Source organism: Chelonia mydas, chromosome 1, assembly GCF_015237465.2.
Source record: "Chelonia mydas isolate rCheMyd1 chromosome 1, rCheMyd1.pri.v2, whole genome shotgun sequence".
Classification (NCBI taxonomy): domain Eukaryota; kingdom Metazoa; phylum Chordata; order Testudines; family Cheloniidae; genus Chelonia; species Chelonia mydas.
In genome coordinates, this window is record NC_057849.1 from 241,360,908 (window position 1) to 241,376,240 (window position 15,333).

General features: G+C 41.4%; 1 protein-coding gene across 13 annotated transcripts in view; it reads right to left on the reverse strand.

The window, feature by feature from the left end:
- Positions 1 to 1,056: 1,056 nt before the first annotated feature.
- The window catches only part of CAPRIN2 (caprin family member 2), a 73,873-nt gene continuing 59,596 nt past the window's right edge, over positions 1,057 to 15,333 (reverse strand). For 6 of the 13 annotated variants that reach the window (XM_043540790.1, XM_043540808.1, XM_037878378.2 and 3 more), the window contains 5 exons: positions 10,347 to 10,530; positions 6,542 to 6,724; positions 5,364 to 5,464; positions 3,839 to 3,905; positions 1,057 to 1,970 (listed from right to left, as the gene is read on the reverse strand). In XM_043540790.1, the coding sequence (XP_043396725.1) occupies positions 1,402 to 1,970; positions 3,839 to 3,905; positions 5,364 to 5,464; positions 6,542 to 6,724; positions 10,347 to 10,530 (1,104 nt within the window). In that variant the 3' untranslated portion in view covers positions 1,057 to 1,401. Of the gene's footprint in view, positions 1,971 to 2,885; positions 2,945 to 3,838; positions 3,906 to 5,363; positions 5,465 to 6,541; positions 6,725 to 10,346; positions 10,531 to 15,333 lie in introns of those variants that run through there. The other 7 variants (XM_043540779.1, XM_043540813.1, XM_037878408.2 and 4 more) reach the window with 2 other exon arrangements.

A 15,333-nucleotide genomic window follows, 5' to 3' on the forward strand; every position in this document is an offset into this window, starting at 1 on the left:
GGATAAATACCATATTAAGTAATTGAGACATATGAAACCACAGAATGATGGCATTTACATTATACTTGAAGCCCTGCGTTTCAGTGCCTTCAAACTGTACTTAAATACTCCAGTTAACTGGACGTGAGCAGCCAACACTGAGGGAACACTGGCTGAAGAACTTTGATATATGGTAATATTACACTGAAAAGCTACCTAATGAATTGATGCAGGGATAAGTGAGACCCAATTAACTTAAGCTAACTAAAGAGAGTTAACAAGATTTGCATATTAAATATCGTTAAATTTTAGATGGGAGTGAGAAATATCTTGATACACCTTGGAGTTCAGATAGAAACTGCAAACAGAAAAAACTCAAGTCCATTTAGCAAGATTTCAAAGGAATTTTACCAAATTGAGACTTGGGACAGTCAACAACTTAGGAGTTTGCAGCACTTTTGGGCTTTCTTCAAGTGTGATTTTGGGTTATATACACCACAGTGGAGTTTTACCCTCTATACAGCACTTAACACTGGTTTCAAGTCTGCAATTCAATACAAGGAATATCAGAATGAAAGGAATATACAGAACAAATGATTAGAGGTCTAGAGAACTGTTAAGTTTAAGACTGAAGCATATTAACTGGCTAGGTGATGACTACAGGGAGGCTGAAGTGAACATCCCTTGAAAAATTTAGAGGGATATAACTAGATTACCTGGGATATCTAAAAATAAGAAATGTAAGAAAAATGAAACATTTAGATTGAATCAAGAGCAATTTTTTAATGGAAAGATCTAGAAGTTAATACCAGCAACAGGAGTGTGCAAGCCACTACTTTGATTCATTTAGCACTGGAAAGGACAGAGGTCTGGAGAACATACAGCATTGGCAGGGGGAACAATGAGCCAATGGTCTCTTCCATCTAAAGAATTCAACAATTCAAGCACAGTTTCCTAAAATTCAGGGTGAAGACTAATTTTCATGATTAAAAATACAATATACTTCACACCACAAGCTAGTGGACCAGGTTTCTGGCTAGAGTTGTATAATAAAAAACACTACAAAAAATACTAAAATGCATATTAATTTGTTTTATTGAGGCACAACAAGGCATTGTGAATAGCCCATACTTGAGGCAATATATCAGTAGTGTAGTAAGCTGGACATCAATACAGTAAAAGGATAAGTGCAAACAATACACATTCACAGCTTAACTAGCAAGGCTACATCACAATTGATAAAGTGCCAAATTAGTGCTGATTCAGTAACCCGATCCAGGATTTCACCTTGCAAAACAGGACCACCATCTCCCAGATAATGGAACCTTATTTCTATGAAATTGGTATTAAGTGCAAAGCTAGTTTTTCCCCCCCCTCCACCAATTTGTTTGGAGCAGCTTTTTTGTAAACATTACACGGATTTCAGTCTTGATACAGAAGGTATCCTGAAAAGGTAGAATATTTCCAACTACTTCCATAGATAGCGCCCCGATGCAGACGTAACCAGATCTGGTCCCCTTGGAAAAGCTGTAGGACAGCATGGTTGCTAGCTGTTTCATGGTCTGGAGCCCCATCATTGGCATATGCAGACACTAGGACTTCTTCATTCTTCATAAGGTTTACATACAGTGGAACATTCACAGCCAGCTTCAGCATGTGGAAGATGAAGACATACGTGCCATTCACTGGACAATTAAACCTACCAAGCTGAATATCAAAAGTTTCTCCAAGGTTATTCAGCAGAAGGTCAAATGCGATGGGCTGATCTAGAGTTCCAGGGGCCAAGTTAGATGTTCTTGCAGCAGAAAAGGCAACTCTCATCTGGTGCGGGAGAGGATAAACGTGCACTGGTAGTATGGTGGCAGCCTGGCTTGTCACTGGCATGTCAACAGGGGTGATGCTGCGGGAGTCTCCCTGCCCAGAGTCCCCACTATTAAAGGTTTCATTGTCTCTTTCTGGACTGCTCACCTGAGAAGAATCACTCCATCCTGCTGTTAAAGATCATTAGCAACGGTAAATGATTCTTAGATTATCTTTCTGTCCAATTTTCAAAGTGCAGATTTAAGGTTAAGAACTGAAAGTTTCTGTATATATAAACATACTGCAATTATTACAAGAATAAATAGTCAATGGAGCCTTGGAGAACAACCAACTTTAGTCACTGTCAAAACTATCTTGCTAAACAAATGACTGTTGATTGCTCACTATTCTTTCTCCGCACCCTAAAGGATATATCACAGCAGCTATAAATACAGCTTTAGCCAAACTATTTGCCACGTAGGTTTAATCCCTAAGTGGCATACCCCAGTTGTTGAAGATTCTCAGAGTAGGGGATGTTTATTTTTTACTGATTAGTTCAAGGTCTTATGGTGACCAATTGGAGGATTAAGGTTTCAGAAGCACCCCTTCTCTTAAGCTTTCAGGAGGAGATATGAAAGCTAAATTAGTTTGATAATCTGAAATCAGTCCTACTGTGTCCTGATGGCATACTCTGGATAAATATGGAATGCAATACTACTGTCATGGATATGAGAAGTGTCTTAATCGGAAACTGAACCATATTCAAGCAACTTCCTGCACCCCATCAAAAAAGGTAAGACTACATTAGCTGTTCATTCAAGTGCCAGAAAGTTTTAAGATGCAGTACACTGATAGAACATGAGATGAATGTAATACTAGTGGGTTTTGCAAACACAAGTCACCTCAAATGTTCAAGGCAAATTCTGTTTTTCCTACAAGATAACTTAAAATGTTAGTTTATTTAGTATAAACCAAAGTTATATCAACTCCATTAGTAACACTAACTGAAATAGTATACTGTCTCAGTCCTCTGCTACAAGATTGTTTGAGTCTCCGCTTCTCTTTTAGTCATCTGGTTTCCTCAATTCCCTTCTTCCGAAGTACTCTCTACCATGAGTTCTACCTGATCAGCAATTTTCTTCCTGTCTATTTTCTCGTCTGTAACCTAAAACACAAGAACTTTAAGGATTTCACGATCAGATCTTAGTTCTAAAGTTGCTGACCTGGTAATACTAGCTTTTCTATAACTTTCAAAACCAAAATTGTGTTTTTAAAGTAAACAATTAAGATTTTGGTCTGCAGCCCACTCCCTCACTTATTTCATGCCCAGCAATAAAAAGCAGGGATCTCTTCCCTTCACTCACAGCAAGCTTATTTTCCCCCACCCTATAATGTTTTAGTCTATTTTTTTCTGATACAGACTATCCTATTAAAACAAAGATTTCAGGATCAGTAAGGTTGAGTTTCAAAAGCTATTTGTTTAGTGTTTATATTCCAACCTGGAGAGAAGTTATGCTGCATCTAAAATGACAGCTTCACACTGAAAGCTATTTCCCATATAAGTGTAACCCTGCCCAAGTTTTGGGGATCCATATTTGCTAGACAGCTTACCTACAGACAGATGCTAAGATTGTGCATATATAGCCAATAATACACACACTCACAGCTGGCCAACTAAGACTTGAGGGAAATCAGATGAGCTATCAGATCACAGGGTGCCAGTTTTGCATCCTGTGAATATTTCTATTAATCTTAAATAAAGTTTTCTACTTCTATTCACACTGCAGATGTGGAGATATGAAACACCATTAGATCTGTCAATTAAAAACTGTTCTAGTTGCAAAATCTTTAGTACTTGCAATGATTTATTAGCCAGGGAGGACTGCCAGACTGGAGATCCCAGACAAAGTTTAGTGCTCACTTTGAAACGGATTTTTACTTGGGAATAGCAGAAGTTTGATCCAAGTTATTTGACCCCTATGCCTTTTTTACCATTACATATTCAGAATTGCATTTTAACATTTTATGCACATGGTTGGAGATATCATGTTAGCCTTACCTCTTGAGTTTGATCGAGGACCGCCAGTTACTCCGCCTCGTTTATAGCACTGCTGGTAATTAACATCCTAGAAGGAACAAAAGTATTAGTTACTACTCCTAACTATCTTAAGAATGAGACTACCAACTAGAAAGTTAGCATTCTGTAGCACAGGCAATTAACTTTTAGTTTGCTTAGAGAGTTAATCAGTATATGCTTGGGGATTGTTTATTTTTGACATACAAAATATACATGATCATAAATAGCCTCTGGACATATGAAAAGCAAAGTCAATATTGACAGCTCAACTTCCTATTTGTGAAACTCCAGCCATTCAGTCTACCCTCTTAGGTACTGCAGTGTTCTTGAAACTTAATACAAGCTCTGTTGAACTAGTGAAGAACAGATTTCACAGCAGAGCATCCTCCTGTCTACCACTATGCACCTTCAGCTCCTTAAACTTCAGAGAAGAACCCCTAGCATGTTAGCCTGAACATCCCAGACATCAGGCGTTGGAATAATGTTCAATATAACCAGGACCCAAACCATGTGGGGATTTAAAGTCAATACAGTATTTCCATTTGCAATTCAGTGTAAGTCAAACTAGTGACATTCGAACATGGTTCCATATGAGTAGTGCTATTTAAGATGACCAGTCAGTCAATGGTAGCCCCTCGTACAGCACATTACAATCACCCCATCTCAGTATAACAAGGCATAAATAATTTGGCAGTCTGTTATCAAGAGGAATCTCAGTAGCTGTGTGTAGATGGAGACAGTATTGGCTACTGGTGCTCATAGGAACCCAGGAGCAGAAGACCATGCTGGGATAGGCATACCTCCCAACACAGGGAGCAGATGCATGTTTTAAATCCACCAGCCCTACCCACTTTGAACTTCAGCCAACTTGCTTTCCTCTAGATTGGGAAAGCAAGCTGGCATTGGGAAAGATACTATTCCATTCAAACTGGAATTAAGATGACATGAAGGGTCCTACAATCCAAATTGTACAGTTTTCCTGCGCCCTCTATAGAACACACAATGACAATACAAACCCATGGCAGATTAGCATAGTGGTTGTCTGTCTAATGCAACCTTTTGAAAAATGGAAATAAGCAATTTTGTTTTTCCCCTGAAGAATGTGCAAGCAAGAAAATTGCCTCATATTTGTCAGTTTTCTGATGCCAACAGCATCTAACCTGCTTGGAGAGAACACAGACCATTCAATGTATGCTATCCTCAGTCTAAAATCAAACTACAAGGGGTCCTGAAAGAATTCCTCCACTTCAACATCCTGTTTGCGCTGTGTCAGGAAGGCAAGCCTCAGGTCTAAACCTAGTTGTCAGCCAAGATTAGTAGGTAGAGATCAGATTTTACAAAGCATTTAGCAGAAGAGGCATCTGAAACAGTAAAATAGCACTGTGTATTGTACGAAAAAAATTTTGCATTATGAAATTTGAACTCACTTCCTAGTTTGTAGCCAAACCTTGTTAACTTCCTGCAAAATGTAGGACACATGAAAGCTACAAGAAAAGTAAATCCTTACCCTTTGAGAATATGGAATTCCAGGATAATCTCTACCAGCGAACTGCAGCTGGCCGTAGTTGCCATTAGGTATTGACGGGGATCCTCTATAAGCATCAAAACCTGCTCAAAATATAAAATTAAAATGCCAGAGTCAGTTTATGTTACCAACATTCAAATAAGAATTTTCCTTTAGGGACTGTCAGCATCAATTTTTTAAAAACAGTTTACAAAATGCGCGCATGCACAATTTATTCCATATTTCAGAGCAGCTTTGTGTTTAAGTCAAATGCATGGCATAATCATGGATGTCGAAATTAAAACTCATTAACAGCGTTTTATTAGAACTCATTTATTCCAAACATGGTTGGTCTGCAAGAGTCTCCATTACATTAACAGTTTCTGAACTTACAAAACTAGCACCCAGACACAAGAGTGTCCTCGTAAGTATTATCCAGATTGGCTCTGCCATTAAAGTGATTGAGTATGCTGGACTTGCATAAGATGCAGGACTTTAAAGCAATGCCCAGACATGGCAGATTTAAGCCCAGATGCTGTACTTTGCCAAAATGAACTACTGTAATCATAAACTGGTGACAAGTTCTTACACTGCTACAAGACGAAGCCAGTTGTAGTTATAAACACTAAACTACTCAGATGAGCATAGTAAGCTACTAGTACCAGCAAAACCAAAGCAGTACCAGCAACTAATGAGGTTCCTTCATAGAAAATGATGATTCAGACTCAAATTGATGAAGTAATACTTTATACTTTGTTCAATCTGCCAAAGTCCATGTAATCACAAGCTGTAGGACCATACTCTATATCAGAATTGTCAAACATGTGACTCAGGCCAGAACTGGCCCCCAAGTGCCTCTCCTTTCAGCTCTCCCCATCCCTCTCTTCAAAGTAATCCAGTAATCCTGTTTACTACAAGTTCAGAGGGGTACAGAGGAGAGTTGAGGAGTGTGCGCATGCCTGTTGAGCCCCTCTTACAAGCCCCCTCTGGGCTCTTTAGCATTTTGTAGTAATTGGCAGAGGAGTATTAATGTTTCACATACATTATGTTACACTTTCCTAATTTCAATGCTATTAGCTCTTAGGATTAATGCACAGAAGTATCTGGTTCTAGAGCTATATCCCCTACTATAGCTAGAATTGATCCTTTCACCGGGGGGTGAGAAGCAAGTGAAAGTATACCTTTGTATCCACCAGGGGAACGATATGAATTGGTCAGTGATCTCCCACCTCTGGCAGATCCTCTAACAGATCCACGACTATTGAGATAAGGCTGAGTGGGTCTGGCGAAAATAGTCTGTGCTGGATAAAAGGCAAGGCTGCCATTGCTTACAGGAACAGCTCCGTCAGGTTGATAATTAACTGCTTAAGAAATGAAAAAAATTAAAAAAATGAGACACAGAATTACCACAAGTTATTTCAGCATTGACATTAATACTGGATGGAAGCTCTAAATGCTGTAAAACATACTGGATTTATTTCCTGCACTAAAAATAAGAAATAATGTTCCTCCCACTAGTCCCAAAGAAAGTTTTTGAACCATACCTTTCACCATTGAACAGAACTGATGAATAAGGTATAAAATTATTACAAAGTACCACTATTCAAGCACCCTACTTCTCAGAAGAATCAGGTTGAACCCATTCTGGACAGATTCAAGCCAGGTCTGTTCACAGAGTGTCTTGCTATTTCTCCTGTAACAAGCCATGACAAATTGAGTCCATATATAGACATTTAAGAGTTATTCATTGTTTTAAGCTAGCACTGTCCTCCTGTTAGGTGATAGCATACTAAGTCTGGCAGCCAAAGTACACCATGAATACTTTTGGTGCATAAGTGAGAGCTAGTTAGCTGATGCTCAGTCCAGGTCAGAGTGAGGTGATGCTGCTACAATTAGCGGAAACAACTAGATATGGTGAGCCCAGTCTTCTCTGATCAAGGTTGTTTTCCCAGCATGTGTTACTAATCTTTGCAGCTAGGGAATCCAACCACCCCAACATTGCAGTGCCCAGGAATGCCCATCATTGTGCCTGGCCACAAGATTGACTTAAGATCCAGCCCTTGCTACAGTGGTCCATGTCTGTCACCTCAACACTGCATGATTTGAAGGTATTCTATATAGGGCTACCCCATGGATCAATCCAGAAACTTAAGCTGGTGGAGTAAGTGGTGGCTAACCTATTAAATGGTATTTCTCAGTTGCAGCACATGACACCAATGTCCCATGATCTGCACTACTTTCCTATTGGTTTCTGGCTTGACCTGTCAAGCCCTAAATAACTGGGGATATTTGCTATGCGAGACTACTGTGTCTCATACAGGGCCATCCCTAGCTATTCTGGTGCCCTCCGCAGGGGGTCTGGCCACTTCCTGTGGGAAGTGGAGTGACCCAGCCCCAGCCTGTTCTGCTCCCCTGGCTCCCAGCAAGTGCTGGGGGCAGTTCCCCCCTCCCCCAAAGCCTGGGAGCCAGGAGAACAGAGCAGGCTGGGGCTGGGGCCCCACACAGCCCCCCCGTGGAGGCCTGGGGCCCCAGGCTGCTCCGCTCCCCTGGCTCAGGCTTGGGGATGAGGGGGGAACCGCTCCCCAGCACTCACCAGCAGCACAGCTGGGAGCCAGGGGAGCGGAGCAGGCTGGGGCTGGGTCATTCCACTTACCACACAGTGAGTGCAAAGTCAGGCCTGGCTGCAATCTTCAGGGGAGTGGGGGCGGGGCTGGGGCAGAACAGGGGCAGGGGCAGGGGCTGGAGCAGCACGCAGCTGTGCAGGACACCAGGAAATTTGGTGCCCCAAGTTTCCTGGTGACCTATGCAGCTGCATGCTTTGCGTATGGGTAAGGACGGCCCTGGTCTCATGTTATGCTTGCCAATTTACAACCACCAAGAACACTTGATTCCCTTAGATTTACGTGGGGCTAGTGGTAGAATGTTCTCAACTCTGGAATGAAGTTTTGTTGGATCTGTGCAGGCTACAGTGGAAGTGGGCTTCTAAAGGGAATCAGATTTATGGGGGAGGGAGTTATGCTCTTTAATTTTGCTTTTTGGAATATATAGCAGGAGTGCCTTGCGGCTTGATAGATGCCCTTGGTTTTTGTATAAAAACCAAGAAATTTGTCAAGATTTCTACTTGTCAAAACAGAAAAGACTGACAGTTTGTGCAATCCCTGTTTCAGACAGGTTTAAGAACAAAGCTCTGTCCTTGGTTGCACATAGTATCTCAGAGGTCAAAGGCAACTGTAAATGCTTATCTGAGTGCACAGTTTGAATGACTTATTTATTACTGACAAGTCAGTAATGTCAATTTCATATGCAACAGATTCCTGATTTGCCTTTGAACTTAGTGATGCTTCTGTTTACAATCTGAAATTTAAAAATCTTCCAGCTCAGATTTGCTTCAGTCTGGACTGGGACTTGCAAGAACATCCTACCATGGCTTAAGAACCTCCCTCTTAATCACTCCTTAAACATAATACAGAGACTCTTGGTATTTCTATCTCTATGGAGACATAAAACCTTAGATTTATGGGGGAGATTCAGTTACAAATTATGACAATTTTCACATTGTGTATCAACTATTTTGTTTATCCATCCACGTTCTACATTTTACCTCCATGAAAATAGTGGCAAAGGTAGCAACATTTAAGTTGGGAGTTCTTAGAAGGCTTTCCTGTTTACCTCCTCCAATATCATTAGGCCATACATTTAGTATTTGGTCTTCAGTGCAAAATAGCTCTCCCCTCGCTTACTGCCACTACCTCTGTTCCCAGGACCTTTCCAGCTAATACGAGTTATGTAAAAGAGTTCCCCAAAAAGCACGCTACAAGAGTCAAAAAAAATTCCCCCCCTCCCCACCAAAACATTGAAAATACAAGTTTAATCCTGAAGACAGAAGCCTCTATCTTCGAGATAAAAGAATTCTGAGGGTAAATGGAAATCATGTAACACTAAATTTGTTACCTTTAATACTACCAATGTACCATCTGTACCATACTTATTCCTGCACAAAGTAGTTCAAGACATTTCAAAGTTAGAAACAAATACTGCAACAGACATCTTACAAAAGGTTACTGTCTCATACTGGAGATTCCAGACAGACTAGTCCTAACAGTTCACTACTATCGCACAAAATTAAATACCACTCCTTGGTGACTAAATCTGCCTACTGGGAATTTTACACAATCATACAGAGATGAAATTGTATCTGCAACCAGTGCGTGCACGTTCACTGTTTAGAACAGGGGTCGGCAATCTTTCAGAAGTGGTGTGCCAAGTCTTCATTTCTTCACTCTAATTTAAAGGTTTTGCATGCCAGTAATACATTAACATTTTTAGATGGTCTCTAAGTCTATAATATACAACTAAACTATTGTTGCATGTAAAGTTTTTTAAATGTTTAAGAAGCTTCATTTAAAATTAAAATGCAGAGCCCGCCAGACCAGTGGCCAGGACCTGGGCAGCGTGAGTGCCACTGAAAATCAGCTCGTGTGGCGCATTTGGCAAGTGTGCCATAGGTTACCTACCCCTGGTTTAGAACATACCTTTTCACCGGGTTAGGGATTCAGGTTTCAAAATAGTACACTTCAGCAAACACTCAAACAGGTCACCTCGAATTACAATTCTACTCCAAGAAGTGACCGTCAAAATGATCATTCGCTCATTTGATTTGGGCAAATTTACTTTGTTTACAAGTAACTCGTTTCAGACTGCAAGCCCTGCAAACTCCAATTGGGACTGAAAGTCAGGCTGGGTACTCTTTCACACCATGAGAGCAACCTGGACTGGTTATGAATGACAGCAATATGGTCAATTGCACAGCCTTAACTGAATAAAAGCTGAACTCCATTTTACCTGTGTTGCACCTGCAGGGGATTACTGGACTAAAAGCAGTAGAGGTTCAGGAGCAGATTAATGGATCGAAGTGTCAGTTTGATAGTCACTTCAGTCTAGAGGGTCACTTAAAAGATACAGCCATGTACAAAGAATTTTCCTCACCTGTTGGCAAAGTTTCTTGTGAATGAGAGTTTTGCTCTGCAACATGAGTGGACTGTAATTGGCACTGAGGAGGAGTTTGTGTACTTGCTGTAGAAAAACTCTGGTTATATCCTGCAGAGTATGAGGAATCATCTTTTATTTCCTGCTCTTTACGTGGAGGCAGGGGTGCATTCACCTTAAATACCTGGAAAAAGTAGGTTTTATTTAAGCAAAAGCTTAACTGTTAACACTTCACCATTTATACTCCAGTAGCACCTAAAGACTCAGCATTCAGGGCCTAATTGTGCTACACCCTCTACATGTCCCCTAGTAGGTTAGAGTTCATGCCCTGAAGAATATCTAGTCTATTTAGACTAAATGTGGGAGTTAACCCTATTTTAGATACAGGGACTGGAGGCAGTGACTAGCCCTCTATCACCAGGTCACAGTCTGTCAGAGCCTTGACTTGGGCTCAGATCTCCAAGCCCTAGTCCAGTGCCTTACCCAAGCTCCCTGCCCCGACCCCTCACCTTTTTCCAACCACCACACATTAACCTTTTAAAGTTCTTACTATAATGTTTAGTTATTGCTGGCAATAGCCTGCTTTTACTAAACTCACTGAAACCCAAATCCTGATCCAGAGATATACTACAACCTCAGTGAATAGTCTCACTACTGGGATTCCCATCACCACCTGAGTTAGACAATTTTCAGTTGGGAAACAGGTTCTTGGCAGCTAACCACATGCATGTGACTTTTCTGCTTTCATTTTTACTACACATATATACTAACCAAGCAGAGGCAGTTCTCTTCTGAGGCTGTACTTTTCTGAATAGCTGCCACAACACAAGCTGTTTGATGCTTAGTGTCAGTCCTAAAAATGCTTAAACATTCCCAAAAGAATGATGCATGGACAAGTTCAGAGTCTCAAAAGGAAGATTTGTTTGACCTTTAGCAATACTAGTAGTGAAAACATTACTAGTGTCTTGTAAAGTGGCTGGGCACTACAAGGACCTTTATCATCTTCAGAGAGACAAAAAATTCAAAATTGTACCCAACCGGCAAGCACTTCAGCTTCTATTATAACTGCAAATCACATAGTAAGGTAGCCATCTATCCTATGGTACAGTGACAGATACTATGAAATGTGGGAGACCGCTTGAATGGTTAAAGGCAAGCCAGGCAGTCTGTATGAGAAAGCAAACCACTCTGCCATCTATATGAAGGTCTGTCACTATACTGAGATTATGCAATTTGAACTTCTTTTGGGCTGGGACAGAGTATAAGAAATAAAAAACAACTATTTGTCAATAAGGTATAATAATAAATTAATAATCCAGGGGAAAGCAGCAAGGCCATTATTTCTCTTTTATAGATTACCTATAATTCCACAAGATGTTAGGATGGCAGAGATTCCTAGCCACCAGAAACCAACCACTAGCTCATGAGGATAAAGCAATGTGAAATCTAAACCCATCTCATGGATGAGTCATTATCTTCAGCACTAAAATTCAGGCTGCACAAAGCGTTTATGGTTCTCATGCTTCTCTCAGTGGCTCTGAAGTCCTGAGGCTGATAATAGTTGTGATGTTGCACCCCATAATGCTTTATAGAAATATGCTTATGAGTGTAAATATGAAATAACTGGAATGTTTTATGCTAGATATGCCATGTAACATCTCTGCAAAGTTTATGATCTACTGGATATTTTCATCCTATTTGCCTATGTACTTGTTTGATTTTAAGTAGCCTCAGTGCAGCATTTGGTCAGCTTCTTGAGAAAAGACTATTCTCAGTAAGTGCCCAATCAAGAAACACTTAAGCTGTCAATGAACTTTGAGAGATGCCAATCCACATCTGAGCTTCCCTAGCAATGTGGCTCAGCCGGTAAAGAACTGAGTCTTGCATGGACATGTGACTTGCCCATGTGATTCCAAAACTCCATCTTGTAGCCGGATTCTGCATAGGAGAGACGGGGTCTCCACCCACAAGAGAGTATTAAGCCCCTGGGAACTCTCCCATTTTGTCTTCAGCTGGCTCAAGAGATAGCCTCTCCATCCCAAAGGATACCAGAAAGAAACTGGAACAAAGGACAGTAACTACAGGGGTGTGAGTGATTGCTGGACCCAGACTAGAAGGAGGCTAGTCTGTCAAAGAAGCTTATTGGAACATCTGAGGGTGATATTTACCTGCATTTACCTTCCTACTGTATTAGGCTTAGACTTGTGTGTTTTATTTTATTTTGCTTGGTAATTCACTTTGTTCTATTACTTGGAACCACTTAAATCCTACTTTTTGTATTTAATAAAATCACTTTTTACTTATTAACCCAAAGTATTAATACCTGGGGGGGCCAAACAGCTGTGCATCTCTATCAGTGTTATGGAGGGCGAACAATTTATGAGTTTACCCTGTATGAGCTTTATACAGGGTAAAACAGATTTGGGGTTTGGACCCCACTGGGAGCTGGGTATCTGAGTGCTGGAGACAGGAACACTTCTTACGCTGTTTTCAGTTAAGCCTGAAGCTTGTGGGGGACGTGGTTCCGACTTGGATCTGTGTTTGCAGCAGGAAAGCGTGTCTGGCTCAAACAAGGCAAGGTGCCCAAGTCCCAAGCTAGCAGGGTAAACTGACTCAGAGGTAGTCTAGGCCCATCAGGTGGCAGTCCCAAAGGGGGTTTCTGTGACCCAAGCAAGCAGTCACAATAGTAATGGGCAAGGGGATGCTGCCTGAAGGAAGACTTATTTCCTTCTTGGGGCTGGAATGCACAGTTCAAAAAAAAAAAAATGCAGTCACCCTGGAGTCCTTTAGGGAATGGAGGACCTCATTCATTTTGAAACTAAAGCTCATTTACCCTCAAAGGGAAGATCCTCAATAGGATCTTCTCTTTGCCTTTCCAGAATCTGAGCATGTACTAGCTGACCTGACTGGGCTGAGCTATACTGCCTCTTTCAGGAGGGGGATCTAACCCTGGAAAGGGCAGAAAATGCAGGCTTGCATGAATACAGCTGTACACTCCAGAGCATCCAGGGCTAATACAAATGTAAGTACTAGGATGGGGCACATAAGGGATAGTAGGAGGGATTTTTTTTTTTTTCTCATTTCAGAGTAGCAGCCATGTTAGTCTGTATTTGCAAAAAGAAAAGGAGTACTAGTGGCACCTTAGAGACTAACCAATTTATTTGAGCATAAGCTTTCGTGAACTACAGCTCACTTCATCGGATGCGTTCAGTGGAAAATACAGTGAGGAGATTTACACACACATGAAAAAAATGGGTGTTATACACATTGTAAGGAGAGTGATAACTTAAGATGAGCTATTACCAGCAGGAGGGTGGGGGGGGAGAAAACCTTTTGTAGTGATAATCAAGGTGGGCCATTGCCAGCAGTTAACAGGAATGTCTGAGGAGCAGGGGGGGGGGGGAAATAAACACAGGGAAAAAGTTTTACTTTGTGCAATGACCCATCCACTCCCAGTCTCTATTCAAGCCTAAGTTAATTGTATCCAGTTTGCAAATTCAATACAGCAGTCTCTCATTGGAATCTGTTTTTGAAGTCTTTTTGTTGTAATATTGAGACCTCTAGGTCTGTAATCGAGTGACCAGAGAGACTGAAGTGTTCTCTGACTGGTTTATGAATGTTATAATTCTTGACATCTGATTTGTGTCCATTTATTTTTACATAGAGACCGTCCAGTTTGACCAATGTACAGGGCAGAGGGGCATTGCTGGCACATGGCATATATCACATCGGTAGATGTGCAGGTGAACTAGCCTCTGATAGATTTCCACTCAAATCAGCCACACAATCAACTTCATGAAAAAACTCGTACAGATACAGACAGACATCTTCCTTTCCAAATGCAAACAGATGGACATCATACCAAAAGGACTGAAGGTGAAAAATCCATTACAATCTACATACCACACAGACTATGCTGACAGCTTGTGCCACACGCTCTCAAAGAAACTGCAGAACCACCTGATCAACATCCTCTACAGCAAACAGGGAAAGATTAAGAATGAGCTCTCAAAACTGGATACTCTCATAAAAAACCAACCTTCCACACAAACTTCCTCATGGCTGGACTTTACAAAAACTAGACAAGCCATTTACAACACACACTTTGCTTCTCTACAAAAGAAAGTACACTAAACTATCTAAACTATTACATGCCACAAGAGGCCACAGCAATGGTTCCCTTAACCCACCCAGCAATATAGTCAATCTATCCAACTATACTCTTAGCCCAGCAGAAGCTGTCCTATTTCGGGGCCTCTCCTTCTGCCCCTCCACCCCCACAAACATGATACAGTTCTGTGGTGACCTAGAATCCTATTTTCGATGTCTCTGACTCAAAGACTATTTCCAACGCACCTCTGAACAACATACTAATCCACAGAGACCTTCCTACCAACACTACAAAAAGAAGGATTCTAGGTGAACTCCTCCTAAAGGTCAAAACAGACTGGACTTCTACATAGAGTGCTTCCGCCAACGTGCACGGGCTGAAATTGTGGAAAAGCAGCATCACTTGCACCATAACCTTAGCCGTGCAGAACACAATGCCATCCACAGCCTCAGAAACAACTCTGACATCATAATCAAAAAGGCTGATATGGAGGTGCTGTCATCATGAATAGGTTGGAATATGAACAAGAGGCTGCTAGGTAGCTCTCCAACACCACTTTCTACAAGCCATTACCCTCCGATCCCACTGAGAGTTACCAAAAGAAACTGCACCATTTGCTCAAGAAACTCCCTGAGAAAGTACAAGAACAAATCCGCACAGAGACCCCTGGAACCCCGACCTGGGGTATTCTGCTACCCAAGATCCATAAGCCTGGAAATCCTGGACGCCCCATCATCTCAGGCATTGGCACCCTGACAGCAGGATTGTCTGGCTATGTAGACTCCCTCCTCAGGCCCTACGCTACCAGCACTCCCAGCTATCTTCGAGACACCACTGACTTCCTGAGGAAACTACAATCCATCAGTGATCTTCCTG